At 38.8% G+C, this 17,191-nt stretch overlaps 1 protein-coding gene across 6 annotated transcripts in view; it reads right to left on the bottom strand.

Annotated features, from left to right (window-relative positions):
* mctp1a (multiple C2 domains, transmembrane 1a) overlaps window positions 1-17,191 on the bottom strand; it is a 138,273-nt gene that overhangs the window by 67,990 nt on the left and 53,092 nt on the right. For 4 of the 6 annotated variants that reach the window (XM_056376198.1, XM_056376200.1, XM_056376202.1 and 1 more), the window contains exons 3-6: window positions 3,610-3,752; window positions 3,311-3,390; window positions 1,975-2,086; window positions 273-311 (exon numbers count right to left, since the gene is read on the bottom strand). In XM_056376198.1, coding sequence (XP_056232173.1) covers window positions 273-311; window positions 1,975-2,086; window positions 3,311-3,390; window positions 3,610-3,752 — 374 coding nt within the window. The remainder of the gene's footprint in view (window positions 1-272; window positions 312-1,974; window positions 2,087-3,310; window positions 3,391-3,609; window positions 3,753-17,191) is intronic. The other 2 variants (XM_056376199.1, XM_056376201.1) reach the window with 1 other exon arrangement.

The following is a 17,191-nucleotide window of genomic DNA, read 5'->3' as shown; positions in this document are numbered from 1 at the left end:
TGATGTAAAAAAGCTGGTATATTGCAGCTTGTGGAAAATAAGCTGGTGACGATGAAAACTAAAGAACTGATCAAGAAAGAAAAACTGCTAATACCACTGTGGTAGGAAGAAAAGGAGGGAAGAAGAGAGAGGGCCGGGAAGACTGCATCCAAGTACCAGGACACCAGTGAAGAGTGCAGGATAGGTGAGGTGAGGTGCGGTCGGTAGTGGGGTTACAGTACAGTTGGAAGTTTGTGAGTGGGGGGGTGGGGTTACATGCTGTTTTAGTTTACCTTACTAGATCGTTTCCAGTTCCTTCTCAAAAGCATGGTCTGTAAATGAGACAGAGCGGTTACAGAGCGCCCCCCACTGTCTCCCCCTTAAAGCTGCAGGGTCAGAGATTAAAGGGCATGGGGTGTATGTATGTTAGCCCTGGTCTGGTGCAAGGGGGGTTAGATGAGGAGAGTGGGACAGTTGTCATTCATGCAAGTTAAGTAAGCAGGAAGTGTATAAGAAGCGCTCTTACTTGTCATATGGTGTTATGAAGTATTTGCATATGTGACCATGCAAACACACGCACAGATATACATGTATGTATACAGTAGCTGCAGCTTGTGCCTCTCAAACAGTATAAACATCATTTTTATACTTGATACTTTTACAAAGTTCATTTCCATTCCTCGACCCAAACAAAGACAGCAAATTAAATAGCTGCTTGTTAGTTTGAGTTACTTGTTTTTTTTTTTACTTCATTGTTTGGGTACAGTGATGGAGAATCATCTTGAAAAACAGCTGAACTTCACTTAACACAAGAGTAAATACTTTTTATGTACTGGCAAGACATAAGAGTGAGGAATTTGGACATGTCCTCAAAAATGCTGAGATTTTGTTGAAGGTCATAGGACATGTCTCAAACTTTGGCTTGAATCTATTTTTGTGGAAAATTATTTAAGTGATGAAAATGTTATCGTCAATGCAAAAGTTTCAAATATAAAAATAATCATTACATGTGAGGGATATTAACATGTGCACAAAGAAACTCACACAATTCCCTCATGTCATCCAAACACTCATGAACTTGAAAACACACAATGTATAAAACAGCTGAACATATACAGAAACACTGTTGATTCTGCATATGAACTAAAATCACCAGATTATTAGCAGTTTAATTGAGGATTCATTTCGAAATAGATATAAGTTCTGTATTTTCCCTTACCCTTCCATACCAGTAGATGGCAACAGAGAGAGTCATCCAGCATGTACTAGTACAACCTTGTACTAATTTTCTTCACAGTTGGAGAAATCCAAAATGATGCTTAACCTAAATAGAGTTTATTTGTTCTGTCAAATGTGGACTCTCTGAACTACAGTACTAAATAAGCAGCAGAATTAAGACATCAGATCAAAAGGAATAAAATATTTCCCCCATGACTCTGCCTTGTTCCGGATAGAGCATGCAGGGGTCCAATTAACCAAACAAATAATTGAACAGAAATAAATGCAACTCTGAAACATCGAGCATGTCCACAGAGGCACAAGCCAACATAATTAAGAAAGAGAATCCAGTGCTCTTTGAACAGGAAACTTTTCCACAGAACATATTAATTACACTTGTGTTTATGCATATGTATTTGCTGAGTTGAAGAGTTTCCAGCAACTGAGGCTGAATGAAGCCAGCACATCCCAGTTCAACAAATCCTGCCTGAGTTTCTGATGTATGGAGACACAGTTCACTGAACTGGAATAAAACTGGTTCAGAACTTTAATTATGAATATGATAAAACTTGTTATATTGATTTGTGAGGTTTCATACTAGACTAAAGCACTTATGCTTAACTTCAGCATTTCTATATTGGGCTAGAGTATATCAGACATGATCTACAGAAGGGTTAGTAAGATAGAAAAGAACAATTCCCCTGAATGAGGAGTGTGTGCAGGACGAGAAAGAGATGAATGAGTAATCTGACTGGAAAGTTCATATAGTTTTCTTACAGCATCCCTCACGTCTCCCTCCTTTGGTGACAAAGTGACAGCTAGTTCCAGGCTGCCCAGGTTATGTTCAGGGTACTGTGGGTCCTTCAGGTCCAGCGTGACATCCAGTGTCCTACAGGGAAGCACAGTAAACCATGTTCATACTTTAAAGTTGCCACATTGACACTGTACATTCGATACACATAGTTCAGTTCAAGTCTAACACGAATGATGTGCAGCAGTGAGATAAGACGCCCCACTGACTAACTGCCAGTTTTACTCTTTTCAGTGAGTTACAATGACAACAAGTAGTTCATCTTGCTAACAATCTCAAATTATCCATAAGGAAAGTAGCATGTTGATAGCAGGGCTGGTAATTATGATAAGACAGTCTGTATCTCGGGTTAACCCTGCTTTTGACAATTTTATTTAACGTTATAATCCCTAATCCAAATATAAACCAAATGGGTGGCCTCCACCAAATCTCAAAACACAAGATTTTGTGACCTACTATCACTCTTAAGTTGATTGACGGGTCTTTAAAAACAGGGACTAACATTATCGCAACAGCAAAAGTTATTAAAAGCTTAATACTGCTGCTGTGATATGGAGACAGTTCTGACAATGTGAGACCTAGATCTATATCTAGTTATAATAAGCAGTGGTGATCTTTGTTGATTTTGGGAAAAGACAGTTCATTGGAAACATACAGAGTAATGTCTTTCAATGGAAATGTGAATGAAACGTGTTAACATTAAAGCCTCTACATGCTACAGTCATTCTACATCCATATTTTAACTCATCACTTCCAACATCACATAATAGGCCACTAAATAAAAGAGAGTCATGAGCCATGACAGTGAGCCAGCATGCAAAATACCAGCGCCGCGGAGCTCACTCACCTAAATGGAGTGAGTGTGTAGGGCTTGACGCACGGCAGTACTTCTACTTAACAGAAAATAATGATGGACTTTCGGTAATTTAAATCCTCTATGTACAATCAAAATGGATTATAGCCTTGTTATGCTTCATGAGGTATAAGGTGAGATACCAAAGACTGCCACTAGAGGGAGACCACAGGCTATATTTGATCAAAATGACAACATCAAAAGCAAGGAAAGATGCTTGGACATTGTTGTGTGTCAAGAAAGGTGGTAAGAGAAAGGAATCCCTAACCCTTAACCTAACCATTCTTGTAATGCAGCTACCAACATACTATGTCAAATAGAATCAGTGTAGACAAAGAGTACAGGAGACAGTTTAGTTAAAAGAGGGGCAGAGGATTGAGGATGATTAAAGTGTTACTGGAAAGAAAATTAGTACTAAAAAAAAGAAAAGGCAAAAGAAACAAAGAGACCTCTGATGTTCCAGTGACTCCAGGTAGAGGTACGCTGAGCCCATGAAATCATCCTGAAGTCCAAAGTCATAGTCAAAAACCTACAAAGAGACAAGACAGTACAGCAACTGTCAAGAGAGGACCCTCAACACCACACTGCATATGTTGTCCGTCTGACATTATTTTCACATTAACTAGTCATAACTTGCATAAAAAGAGAACTTGCATAGAGAGTTGTCCATCAAGACGTTAACAGTCATCCAAAACAAAACAACAGTTTATATTACAGCAAGATGAAAGCTGAAACTCATTGGCTGTACCTTGACATATAGTGGGTCTCTCAGGGTTTCCACATGTAGGCTTACTCTCTCATCCCACACCGGGTTGAGGTTCTTATGGATGGTCTTACTTCTGAACACCTCCTTCCCTGCGATCTTAAACTTCACATATGGGTCGCTGGTGCCTACAGGGAAAGACACCAAAAACAGACACAAACTGGTAAATAACAGGATTGACAAGAGTACCAACAAAATTTACGGTATATGCTACCCATCCAACTATCGATGAGAAAATGTGTTAGGGTCAAACTGAAAGTGTAAGCAGGTCACATTCATCAGCTTGTCTCATTGGTCAAATGGTGTTATCTACAATTAGGACTCTGATAAAATGGTTACTGACATTTGAGTCAAAAACATTCAAATTAACGAAGGCGGATGATAATTGAGTAATCATATCAGGATCTGAAAAAGAACACATAATATATGTTTTGAGATGTTCAATGATTCAGTTTCCAATTTAAAAAAAAAACATGTTTGCACAATTTACACAAATACCTTGTACCATGCAGTTCTTTTATTATAGCTTCTCTAGGACTGCCACAAGGCATGTCATGTGACTCATTATTGTGGGTCATATGATCACCAGTATTAAATTGTGAATCTGGGGTTTGAAGGCTCATGTCCAATACAGTGCCTCTGTATGACCACTAGGTGGAGCCATTGATTTACATTTGTTTTGTGAAGTTCCACAGAAGATTTTGGTGGCATCAATGAATACTGTGAAACTAGTCTTTGTTTTTATTATGTATAATAAACATTCATTGGGTAAGCATGCTTACAAACTGTTCATTCCTAAACTGTACACAAACAAATACATAAGCTTTTATTCATAAACGTAATCACACAAATATGCTCTTAGGCCTGTAAGACACACACATAAGGTACAGTGTCCTCTGTGAGATACTTGAAGCACATATAGGCTAGAGGTTCCACAACTTATTATCTCTGTGCATTCACCATGATGACCAAGAGGAAAAATATAAGGTAATTCTAAATCTATATTTTATTACCATGACAAATGGGCATTGATTCTCCTTTCCACTACATTTCTACCTTATTCTACCATTCTATTCCCCAAAGTCCATAAACCTCAGAATAAAGTCAATTGGTTTGACAGGCAAAGAAAAACTAAGACAGAACAGAGAGAAACATAACATAAAAGTAAAGAACAGGGTCAGTTAACGAAATATGGAGACCACAATGTAAAAAAAATGTAAATATAGTATCAATGATATTCAGTCCAGCAGATAAATTTCAGTATGAATCACAAGTAGATTTTCTTCAGTCAAACACAGAAGCTCATTAGTTTACTGGATAACAATAAAACTTACAAGTAACGACAGATTCAAGGCAAGTGGGCATTATTCATAATGCAGTGTTTGTATTCAAAGCCATGTCTGTGCAGGAGACTTCTGTCAGTTCACAGTCAGACTCATAACGTAAAGGGACCTTAAGAAGACTAATCAGAGATATTTTACAAACACATATAGTTACTTCACACTCATACATATAGATATAACAATATAAAATTTTATATAAATAAAATGATACTTACAGTATAACACTATTCATAATGAAAGCAACATGCAAACAAGTTGTATATAATATGTGCACAGGGCCTTTCATCTTATCTTTTCACCATCACATATCTAATTGTAAGGATGATGTGCTGCAACTTCCAGTTAAACAGTACCCTCGACTGATCTGTTCGCTTGTGCTGTACTTGTCTGAAATGAGTGTCATGTTATGATGCACTGTGACCAAAGTGATTACCAAGCAAAACACACGAGAGGGAAGGAAATCCTATTATCAAACAATTCTCACCCTCACACACAGTGCATATACACTGCCTGTGGTTTATCTCTTGAATAAAAGACAAATTTAACTAAATATACAGACTATACAGCACAGTACCAGTGAAGATCACAAGCAACCACAGTCCTGAGATACATTTACCTTACGGTTACCTCGTATGGTAATCTGCCCTGTTTTCTGTTTGGCAGCCTCGAGGGTGGATGCGTTGTAGACACATCTACAGCATATCCAACACAAGACTGACAGCAGGGACACTAGTTGAGAAAAGGATGAACTCCCTCACTGTTTGTACGTCTCATCAGTTCAAGATAAAGGCTCCATCATTAGCAAGAGACTAACAACAAATATGTGTTTCTCGTACAATGACCTTACTGATGGTTACTGGAAACAGTAAGGAGACTAATGGCAAGACTGACAGGGCTCATTATGTCATTACAAGAAATGTGACATAGTATTCAAACGCATAGTATTAACAAAAATCTCAAAAGCATAAAATCTCCTGATGTGATTCTCAGTTGCCAGCAAGCTTTAATGTTAAGAGCAGCAAAGTATATACCGACACCGGCCAGCTGGGAAATGACGTCCACTTCTTCACATTTAAAAACAACCTCAAGCAACCTCATGCTCACCAGTAGAGCTACTAGAAACACACACACTTAATGTACACACTGTCACCCTTGACATATAATTGCAGCACAGCTTCAGCAAGGGGACAGAGATGATATTACTGTGTCAGGTAACACACAGTAAATACATAAACAATGCAAAATTCAGTAAAATAAATCCTAAAATCAAAAACATGAGAGGATAATTTATAACCAACATAAGGCAAGACTTAAGAGAAATGGTCCCCTGCTGCATCATGGAGGCAAAAGCCACCAACCCCCCAAAAATGGGTCAATATTCCCCAGAAACATCACTGGCTCAGTCTCTGCATCCCATAGTGCCAGCTTTATGGTGCCATAAACACACACAGGCTGAAAAGTATGAAATGGAAAAGGCTGGTGTTGTAAGTGGGTGGCTGAACAGGAGTGAGCGTGGGTACAGTCCAGCACAAAAGAGTGATCACAGAGGTGCTTTCTTGGACATCAACCACCACACAGTATATGACATTTATAACTTTTTTTTTTTTTTTTAAAAACTTCCCACAGCTGGGGGAAGTCCATAAAGAAAGAAAGTGAATGTATGTCCCATAGGGCTGGTGGGTGGAGCAATAGATATCATAAGATAAATTAAGCTTTAGAAAAATGAATAATGGTTGACATGAATGCATAAAACTAGTTGAGGTTCAAGACAGTCAGTTTTATGGATTGGTGGACCCTAGATATTTGTCCACCTTATGGGCAGTAGGCTGTGAAATGGAAGTGCTGAGTAAGGGGAGAATGGGCATAAGGAGGCAATGTGTCACACACTGATAAAATGGCAAAGGTAGGAAGGTGCCACAGGCACTGAAGTGCAGCCATGGGAAGTAAAAAGCGATTTTCTGTCTTTCTACTGTTGAGTGGTATTAGTGCTGATGCTCATGGGCTAAGTCAAAGTACCCGTAACCAACCGAGACAGGAAACAGTTATCTGAACTCCAATAAAATACAAGTAACCTTCATATAGTCTTCTAATTAAACATGTTTGTATTGGTCAGATGTCACATACACAAGCTCACTTTTATGGAAAGAGAAGGTGGGGTCCAGAGGCAGCACTGCTGAGACCAGGCTGAAAGAATAAAACTGCTTGGCTACTAACATGACGTTTACCTAAAAACCAGGTGCTAAGTTAATTCACATTAAGTCACATTCCAGGTTAGTAACAGAGCATACAGTGCATTCAGAAAGTATTCAGACACCCTTCACCTTTTCAAATTTTGTTATGTTGCAGCATGATGAGAAAAACATACAATTTTCCCTCATCAATATACATTCAATACAAATGACAAAGTGCAAACAGAATTTTAGAAATTTTTACTAATTAATCAAATATCACATATAAGACAAACATTAGTATTCAGACCCTTTACTCAGTACTTAGTTGACGCACCTTTGGCAGCAACTTCAGCCTTGAGTCCTCTTGGGTATGACGCACAAGCTTTGCACACCTGAATTTGGGGATTTTCTGCCAGTCTTCTCTGCAGATCCTCTCAACCTCTTTCAGGTTGGATGGGGACCCTCGGGTCAAGTCAGGGCACTGGCTAAAAACACCCCCACAGCCCGATGCTGCCACCAAGATCAAGAGGTACCTGAACTAAATTTTAAATGTCATAGCAAGGGGTCTGTATACTTATGTCAATGTTATTTTTCAGTTTTTTTCCTTAATCAATTTCCTGTAAAAAATTTCTAAAATTCTGTTTTTGCTTTGTCATTATGGGGTATTCAGAGTGGATTGATAGGGGAAAAATGAATTTAAACAATTTTAAGCATGAGGCCGCAACATAACAAAATGTGAAAAAAGTGAACAGGTCTGAACACTTTCTCAATGCACTCTAGGTTACCATAGTAACAGACACAGAAATCCCAATATCAGGGGCTTTTCTGTGAGAGACCTTTCTTAAAACCGGAAAATCCAGGATTTCCCTGAATTGTATATGAAAGACATAGTTAACTTCCTAATCCTCATTTCTTGAATAACCCCCTATGTCCACAGACTGGTGGGTGGGTGAGTGAATGAGGAGAAATTGCCAAGGACACAATAAGACACTGAGTGGTTCGTATAAAAGGTGTTAATCTAATAATCATATATTACCAACCACAACATACTCTAATAGTAGCTGAGATTAGAAATAAATGTGTTTATGAGAGGACCCAGTTGCGCAAGCAGCAGCTAAATTTGCTTTGGGTGTGGCACATAGGCAGACCTAGACTGATAAACTTGCTTTTGATAGCTGCTCTCTGTCTTCCTGACAGGCAGCTGAAAACATAATCCGCCACACATTTATCTCTTCTGAACCCCTAATGGGCAGCGTCCATAAAAATACTGCTCACTGTGTCTGTCTGCCAGTAAGCCAGGCTGCCCTGCCAGACACCTGAGAATGCAACAACAGCAAGCTTAAAAACACGACCCAATGATCAAGATGTAAACAAAAGCCTCCACTAATAAAACTTGCTTCCACCTTTTGAACGGTCATTTAAGCAAACAAACACTATTAAATTATCAAATTTATTACTAAATTTTTTAATTATAGTTTAAGCATATATGTAAAAAGGTAAAAAGGAATGGCAACATTTACGTTATGCACCAAAACAATCTTTCAACCTTGCAGATCCAAGATACATCAGTGCAGGTAAAGGTGAAAGGATAGCTAACAGTAGGAGACTCGGCATTTACTCATTTGGCACTTTATCCAAAGTGACTTACAAGTTAAGGGGAAACTATACAACAAAGCACTCTGCTAACACATATGGAGACAAATTAAGATACATCACACTATCACATGTTGATACTAAATCCAAGGATTTTCTGTTATATTCGTGAACAAAGCAAAGTGATCACCTTTGAGTATCTCCAGTCCAGGGTGTTTGGAACAAAAGGTTCAAACACAAACAGGGCCACCTGTGGATATCCAGACTATCCAGCAATATGCATAATCATACTTTGCTAAAGCATGTGCAAATAATGTGCAGACACCTCTGTCCAACTTATAATATACCAGCCGTTACCAATAGGAGGCAGTGTGCATCCACGCACAACATCTACTTACACAAGGGATATATGCATGAATTAAAGTCATCCCTACTCTGCTTATTAGGGTTGTCACGATACCAAATTTCTGTTTCGATACCGATACCAATATGTATTTCGATACTTTTCGATACTTTTTGTAAAAAATATTTCATTATATTATGTATTGCCTTAATGGGTTATTTAAATATTTAAAGAATGTAATTTAATTTTTAAAAATATATTTTTTAATGTATTTATTAACCATGGACATGTTTTAGCTCTCTGTTTGCAGGCTACTGTAGGTTTACTACTGGGCTGGGAGGGGCTTTGTACTTCTTTCATTGACATTACAGTGCAGTGAACAGGTGAACAACATTATCACCTGTCGTTCTTGACTGAAGTCTCGGAACAAGTCCGCATGGTTGTCCTTTAAATGTTTCGACAGGTTTGAAGTGTTGGCTCCTTCTGCGAGACACACTTTGTAGCACCGCTTGCACTGCGGTGCCTCTGGGTTCAGTGGCTCGCCTTTATCGTTCGGTTTGAACCCGAAATATTTCCACACCGAACTTCGGGCCCCCATTTTGACCACAAGTACGGGCTTTTCTGCAGCTGCCATCTCTATCTACGGTATTTTCTTCAACCCGCTCCGTCTGTCTAAGACGCAACTTGTCGTTTCTCTCTCCTCCTCAGTCTAAGCATGCGAGTGCGCGTGGGACGCGGCTTACATCCTCTCGGGCAACTACGTCACACTCGCTGGCCTCGCTGTGCTTAAAGAGACAGGCTCCAATTTACCAATTCATTTGCATTCAATAAAATGAAATAAAAGTACCGTTTGTTTTTAAATGCCGGTATAGTACCGTTTTCAAAACTCTAGTATCGCGGTACTATACTGGTACCGGTATACCGTGCAACCCTACTGCTTATTGAGTTATTTTGTTTGTCTTTGATCTGCAGTACCTTTTAATTTAATTGATGCACTAGACCAAATCCAATTGTGCCATTTATTTGCCAGATTTGGTTTGAAGACTCAACTTCTTTTCATGCTCTCACTCGTTCTGTCCGTTTCTCCCTCCTTTCTTTCCCCAATTTCCCCTCTTTTCTTTCACCATTTCCTTTTCTTTAACTCCCCTGCAGCTCCCTAAATTTAATTACATTACTGAGCCTCATCTCACCAACTTCCAGTTGATTTATTTTCTCCTGCAGGTATTTAGGGGAAGTTATAAATTGACATATTCTCACCATATCATCAAGCAGCCTGCTCACACATCAGGAAGCATGACTTGCCTCAGGGTAAAATGAAAATAATATTTGCAGCATCAGCATCAATGCAAAAATAAAGGCACATCTAGTGTCAAAAAATCAAAAGCTGTTCCTGTGTGTTGTTTTTGGTATGAGGAGAAAATGCAACGACAGGCCAGGTAATATGAATGCAACTATATTATTATATATAATAATAAAATTTGACATCACTTGACCAGCACCTGACAAATGTTACAGAGAATGCAGCGTCTCCAACCACCGTCACATTAAGGGTATATAATAACAGTAATATATTAATATGTAGTACTATGGCATATTGTAGTATAGCAGTTAATGTATGTGGGATTCTATTCTTTAAAATAATTTTCAGTTTTGGTTTATCTTTACTAGTAAGATATTGTAATGTTTTTCGTAAAATTTCCTCATTTAAGGCCAAACATTAACTTTGCAAAGGGATTTTATTGAACGATCTTTTGGGATCGAGGGATTATAAATAAAAAAAAAGGCAGCTACAAGTCTATTTAGAATTTAGGAGACTTCAAAAATATCAGTTCCTGCAGTTGAAGCCGTGTTATAACAGACATTATAGGGGTGGGCTGAAAATTCGGGAAAGTTAATAAAAATTTAATGCTTCATTTAAATGCCAGTGCAGCGCTGGGATTAAGCAACAGTCAAAGGGCATGTAAGAATGCCTCCCAGTGCTCCAGACAAATCCACTGAGCAATAACTGAGCATGTGTTTATTTTACACATGAAAAGAAGAACTCATAAAAGGGAGATAAAGAACTTTTTGCCTATCTATGTGTTTGTGCAATCAATGCCTCACACATTGATTGAACTGAGACACACTCACACACACACACACACTCACACACATAAATGGTCATTTGATTGACAAAACTGACAGTCACTACCATATCTCCCTCACACACATACATAAGCACACATAAATAAACGCACATATTCAAGGCCAAACACTTGTCTCATTGATTGTTCTGAGAAGTAGCAGGGCATTAAAACAGGCAGAACTCATGAGAGTAATGTCAAACAAAAGGTCCTGACCTTGGATGAAAAATTCTGGCACAAAACAAAGGATGACTGTCTATCTGTCTGAGACAGGAGGAGGCAGAGTAGACAGTTATTGGAAATGTAAGCTGTTGAGAGGACACTTCTGCTACAGTTAAATGGCACAAAATGACATTAAGGTCATGTTCAGACTCATTAAAAAACAATCTACACTATTTGACATCCTTTCTTGGTCAACTCTCTTTAATAAGATAATGAAAAGTTCTTGTTACTGACTGTACGGTGAAAGACAATAACGGCAATGCAGGCTTGTGATTAGCTGCAAATATAAAAATTAAAAAGCTCTTTTCTTTTATATGGCCTCACACTGATGTGTGAATTATTCTGCTTCCCCATTTTCTCTATAAATCTGTAGATACTCATTATACATTCATGATCAATAGCTTTCTGTGTCAGCACAGGGCAGACAAATGGTCCTGAATTATTAACTGATAATATATCAGTAGGTAATTACATTTCTACAGAGGACAGTGTGATATTATCTTCTAAAAATAAGGATCATACCGCATGAAAAACTATTATCTCACTGTTTGGAATATTACAATAGGCTACTGTAGTAAAACCCTAAGGAGAATGCTTGTTCCTTTAAAATTAGTAAAGAAATGCAGGAACAGACTTATCAGTCTCTCTCACACAACACACATTAAAAGGCATGGGAATGCTCTGAGAAGGAAATAACAGGGGGCAGCTCTAAACACACTGAACCTAATGACACATTAGATAGAAACCAAATCCAAATTTCTTAATGGTGAAATATGAAAAAAATATGATTTGAACTGAAGTAAAGCCTTGCAGATCTGACACTTGCTAATAACATTTTGAGTATCCAAATACAATGAATATGGATGACAAACCACCTGCTGATAGCATTAGAAAATCATCAATAATGCATAATGAAATCCATGCTGTTTCTGTTTATCAAACAGCCCAGTTGTTCAGTTTTCAGATACAATGAAATTAAGCTGTTTCTATGAAGGGAAACTGACTTCCACAGAAAAAAAATAGAATATACAGTATGTGATATGAGACACTGCAGCACACAAATGCAAAGCGATACAAGATGTTTCTTATGCCTTGGTTGGAAATAATTTCATGCATCACAGCCAAGAGTGACAGATCTTTCCCAATAGGTTAACAACAGTCAGTCACTATTACATCACATACCAGGATATTAGTTTGTCACATGCTGATTTACACTGAACTGTTTTCTGTTTTACAGATACAGTACCTGTGCTCAGCCACACACTGTTACATCGCATACATGGTGTTTGTTTGTGTGTGTGTGTGTGTGTTGAGCAGTGAGATTTTAGCATCTGGTCAAACAACATTTATACCTTCATTTATATTTTACAGTAACAAATAAATGAAATAAGACAGTTTCTAGCAGAGGTGCAGCACCTTTCATGAAAAAAATACCACCTCCACTAAAGTTAAAAAAACAAACATAAAAAAACATCAGTTTTTGGGGCGTCGTGTAGCGTAGTGGTCTAAGCAGGCGCCCCATGTGTAGAGGCTACAGTCCTCGCTGCAGTCGGCCCCGGTTCGAATCCCGCATCGGACGGCCTTTCGCTGCATGTCATTCCCCCTCTCTCTGCCTCCCTGTTTCCTGTCACTCTCCACTATACTGTCCATTAAAGGCATAAAAAGCCCCAAAAAAAACCATCAGTTTTTGAAATATATCATTAGCCTTCAGAGTGACGCTAATAAGTTCTGCTGGTCAGCTTGCTGGGGGAAACCTTGGATAATATCAAACAAGTGATGCACTTACTCTTTATGCATGTAGCCTTGGCTCTGAAAGCAGCGGTTCCAAAATAACAAACGCTTTTCAGGGCAGACATTTTGACATGTAGAAAGAAAAGCACAGGTGTAATTAATAACAAAAAAGCAACTACATCACATGCAGGTGTTGCAGGTCCAGGATCACTGGAATGGGTCATTAGTTTCACCTGTGCTAATTCTGAATTGTCAAGTCTGCCCTGAAAAAAATATAATATAGTAAAAAATATCATAAAAATATATAAATAAAATATACAAATATAAGTTTACAGTCATGCATTACCAGTCAACACTGGTCTCCATATATTTCATCATGACAAAATGAACCTTAACCCCCCTAACCTAAACCTCCAACACCGATCCAATGAGATCGTTTCCATTATGATTTAATGTATATTTATTCAATAGTCTATCAATATTAGGCCTACACTGACAACACACTGAATAAGTAATGATTTACTGCAGGATGCATGCAAGAAGATACATTTAACAAATCTATTCACTTGATTGGAAGCACATGCACATCATTTTCAGTCATTGTACCAAGTTTCATGTTGTTAATATAAAATTACCAACTGAAACTCAGTCTGAATTCTATGTACAGATCCGGAGTTCTGTCTTTGAGCTGCTTTGATAAGCTTGAGGTGTTTCCTCCTTTCATTTGAAATGCTCTGTGGAACAGATTGCATACTGGCTTTTAGTTGTCTATAACTTGTCCCTGTCTTCAATCCATGTCAAATACAAAATATCATAATACTCTTGACCTCCTGCATCTGCAGTTGTTGCTGCCATTGCAGGTGTTGTTGTTATTGTTTACTGTGCCTGCCCTCTTCTTCTCTTTGAGTTTAATGTCGGACTAGAACGTTTGTAGGGTTATTAGAATGTCCTCCTCAGTCCCAGAAGAGTCGCATCACCGGTACCTAGGACATCTACTGCGCCTATGGTACTGTAGTAAAACAAGTACCATCACATTTTCAGAATTTTGGCAACCATTTGGTATTGAAGTATCAGTTCTCGTGACATCCCAAGTCACTAAGCACTTTTGCCTCTTCTTGGGACTCACTGCATCACATACAGTTCAGGAGGACCTGTTCTGAGATGGCCAACACATTGCCTGTCAAAAACTCTGTTATTAAGAACCACTTCACAGAGGAGGCTCACTGATGCTTGTCATGAGATGTGAGAACAGCAGAGGAGAAAAATGTAGTAAAAAGCTGCCCATAAAACCCTCAGTCATGCTCAAGCTCCAAACCTGGAACAGCCTCACGCTCAGATTCTAGCTGTGTGTTGCTGCAAATTGAGTGTGCATGTGCGTATGTGTGAGTCCCTGGCCGATGTGCAGTGTCAGGACTGACAAATGGTTTCAGATCTGGGGTGTGCGATTACCCAGAATGCAAGAGTGCGTATTGGTTAAGGCCGAAGACAAGAGACTCCATCATGGGATGCTGACAGATGGGTTGAGAGCCTGGATCATTACAATTACCCACAATCACACATGTGAATGCCTCTTTCTGCTTTATGCTGAGAGGTTACTGTCTGTCTTCCACCGACATTTACCTCAACTGAACTTTTATTAATGTGCAACATGACCTTGCTGTAATTTAAGTGTAAAGTGTGAGATACCATAAAATAAAGATCTCTTTTTTTAATACATCTGAGCTGAAAGAGCACAAACAAAAATAAAGTAGACAACTCCGCAGCATGTGGGAGAATAACGAGGTGAGAAGGCAATGAAGGGGACTTGAAATAAAACAAGCGACAACATGCCGACAGTGGTGTCAAGCTCAGCCCTCTCTCACTGTTTTCACATCTTAAGAAACTGTTGTACGGCAGACGAGATAATTAGGCTCGCTGTAGTCTCACTGCTCTTAGCTGTACTTTGAGAACTAATCACTGTAAAACTCCACACTAATATTAGTTCTTTAAATATGCACCCAAGCACACACACACACAGAGCACACATGTACTCTATAATGAACACAAAATGTGACAGCACATGCAAATAACAGAGAGTACAACCATCTGGTTAGTCATTACGTAGTCTCATAGGAATGAAATTACAGTAGTTTCATGGCAGGGATGTGTAAGGACTAAGAATCAGGCTACTGCAGCTCCAAACCAGGACTGCTCGCTTCACTTCTGGACAAATTACATTCAGACTTAATTTCATAAAATTGTATTACATATTAAGTCTGCAGAAATATATGACATTACTTATTAGTTAAATTGTGTCTAAAAGTCTAAATGGCTCAGACACAGTAGCCTGTTTAGGCCACTTACACACCTACAGCAGTCTGTCATCTGTTAATTCACTGTAGATTTTACAATCCAGTGTCTGATAACCTCATTCCATGCCTCATATTTAGACAGCTGTACGCTTCTTGTAAACGGAACAGTTTATGTGGCTAGACAACAAAAGCGGAGATAACTGGATTGGCAATATGAAAGCAAAAATAGAGAACAAGAAAATGTGCAATGAGAGAGGGAAATCAAACCCATCCTGAGAGGAACCGATGAGAAATAACAGGTGTACTGTACAGTATGTTCACAGCACACACACACAATACAATCTAACATACACACATGCACGCACACATCGTCCAGATGAAAGTGCCTTATGTCAAAGATTGATTGTTGATCTTTGTATCATTCATTGATCATTATATAGCTTATTCCACACCACATCATTAAGTACTCGGTACAAAAAGGTTATGTGACAGAAGTGCAATACAGAAAAATAATGCTGCACTTTACAGATGCAACACCAGGGTTGCTGGTAAATCTAATCCAAGTTGCAGCTAAAGGATTCCTCGTAAACACACTGTTTCATGAGCTAATTGTTGAACACTAACTTTGACCCTGATTTGACCCTGATTCTATTTGATTTCTGGAAAGGTATTTCAATTTCATATAAAGATTTTGCTGATACTTGATGGACAGATACTGTAGCTATAACGTGGTAACCAGCTACTATTACTTGCACCTTGATTTTGTCAGTAGACATCACCAAAAATCAACCTGAGATATACTTTAATGTGAAGTTAAATAATACAATTTTCACCGTGCTTGTGAACAGCACTGAATGAAAATGAAAAGATATAACATACAAGACATATGTTTTCTGTACAGCCTCCGACACACACACACACACACACACACACACACACACACACACACACACACACACACACACACACACACACACACACACACACACACACACACACACACACACACACACACAGAGGTATTGCAAAATGAGAGGGGAGGAAGCCATGTCAGGTCTCGGACAACAGACAAGCTTCACCTTGTGCTACATCACCCACAGGGAACTGGGGTACAGACAGAGGGCAGTGTGTTTTCATCTGAGGTCACCTACAAAGCTGCAGCCTCCCATTGGTAGCTCATCATAAGTGACAGCTAAGACAGGGTTGGGGCCCTGGGGACACAGCAGGGTCTTACTCATACAGGATACAGTGAAATTCAAAGCATGGCATTTTGACAGGTAGAATTTACTGGGCTGGAGAAATAAACATGAAAAAGTAAATAAGTTTGTGGTTACATAAATGGCCATGGCTACTGCACTGTCTATCTTCCTGCTGATGAAATTCAATACAGTATCATCAGAGGCAGGTGTAAACAAACGGCACTAAATGGCAAACCTCATCATCAGGGTCATCTCCTGTCCAAGCTGTACTTTGATACAACAACTGTGAAAAACATCTACCTACTTGATGTCTTCTTCATTCATCCTTTTCAAATGTATATTTTTGTTATCCCGCCATAATAATAAACCATGTCAAAGTGTTGGCTGTCTTGCCTGGCAACAAACTGTGAAATTGGTTAACTGTTCAGGCTCAAAAGAGACTGATGACAATGCCACCAAGTTATTGTGGGTGTATTGAAAAAGCTCCCAAATGGCCCTCGTCTGTTTAACATCAGACAAGTGAGTAAGTGATACGTCCTTACTCTTTATCA

This window comes from Seriola aureovittata, chromosome 5, assembly GCF_021018895.1.
Source record: "Seriola aureovittata isolate HTS-2021-v1 ecotype China chromosome 5, ASM2101889v1, whole genome shotgun sequence".
NCBI lineage: Eukaryota > Metazoa > Chordata > Actinopteri > Carangiformes > Carangidae > Seriola > Seriola aureovittata.
Note: the sequence above shows the minus strand (reverse complement) of the source record. Positions and strands in the feature narration are given on the sequence as shown.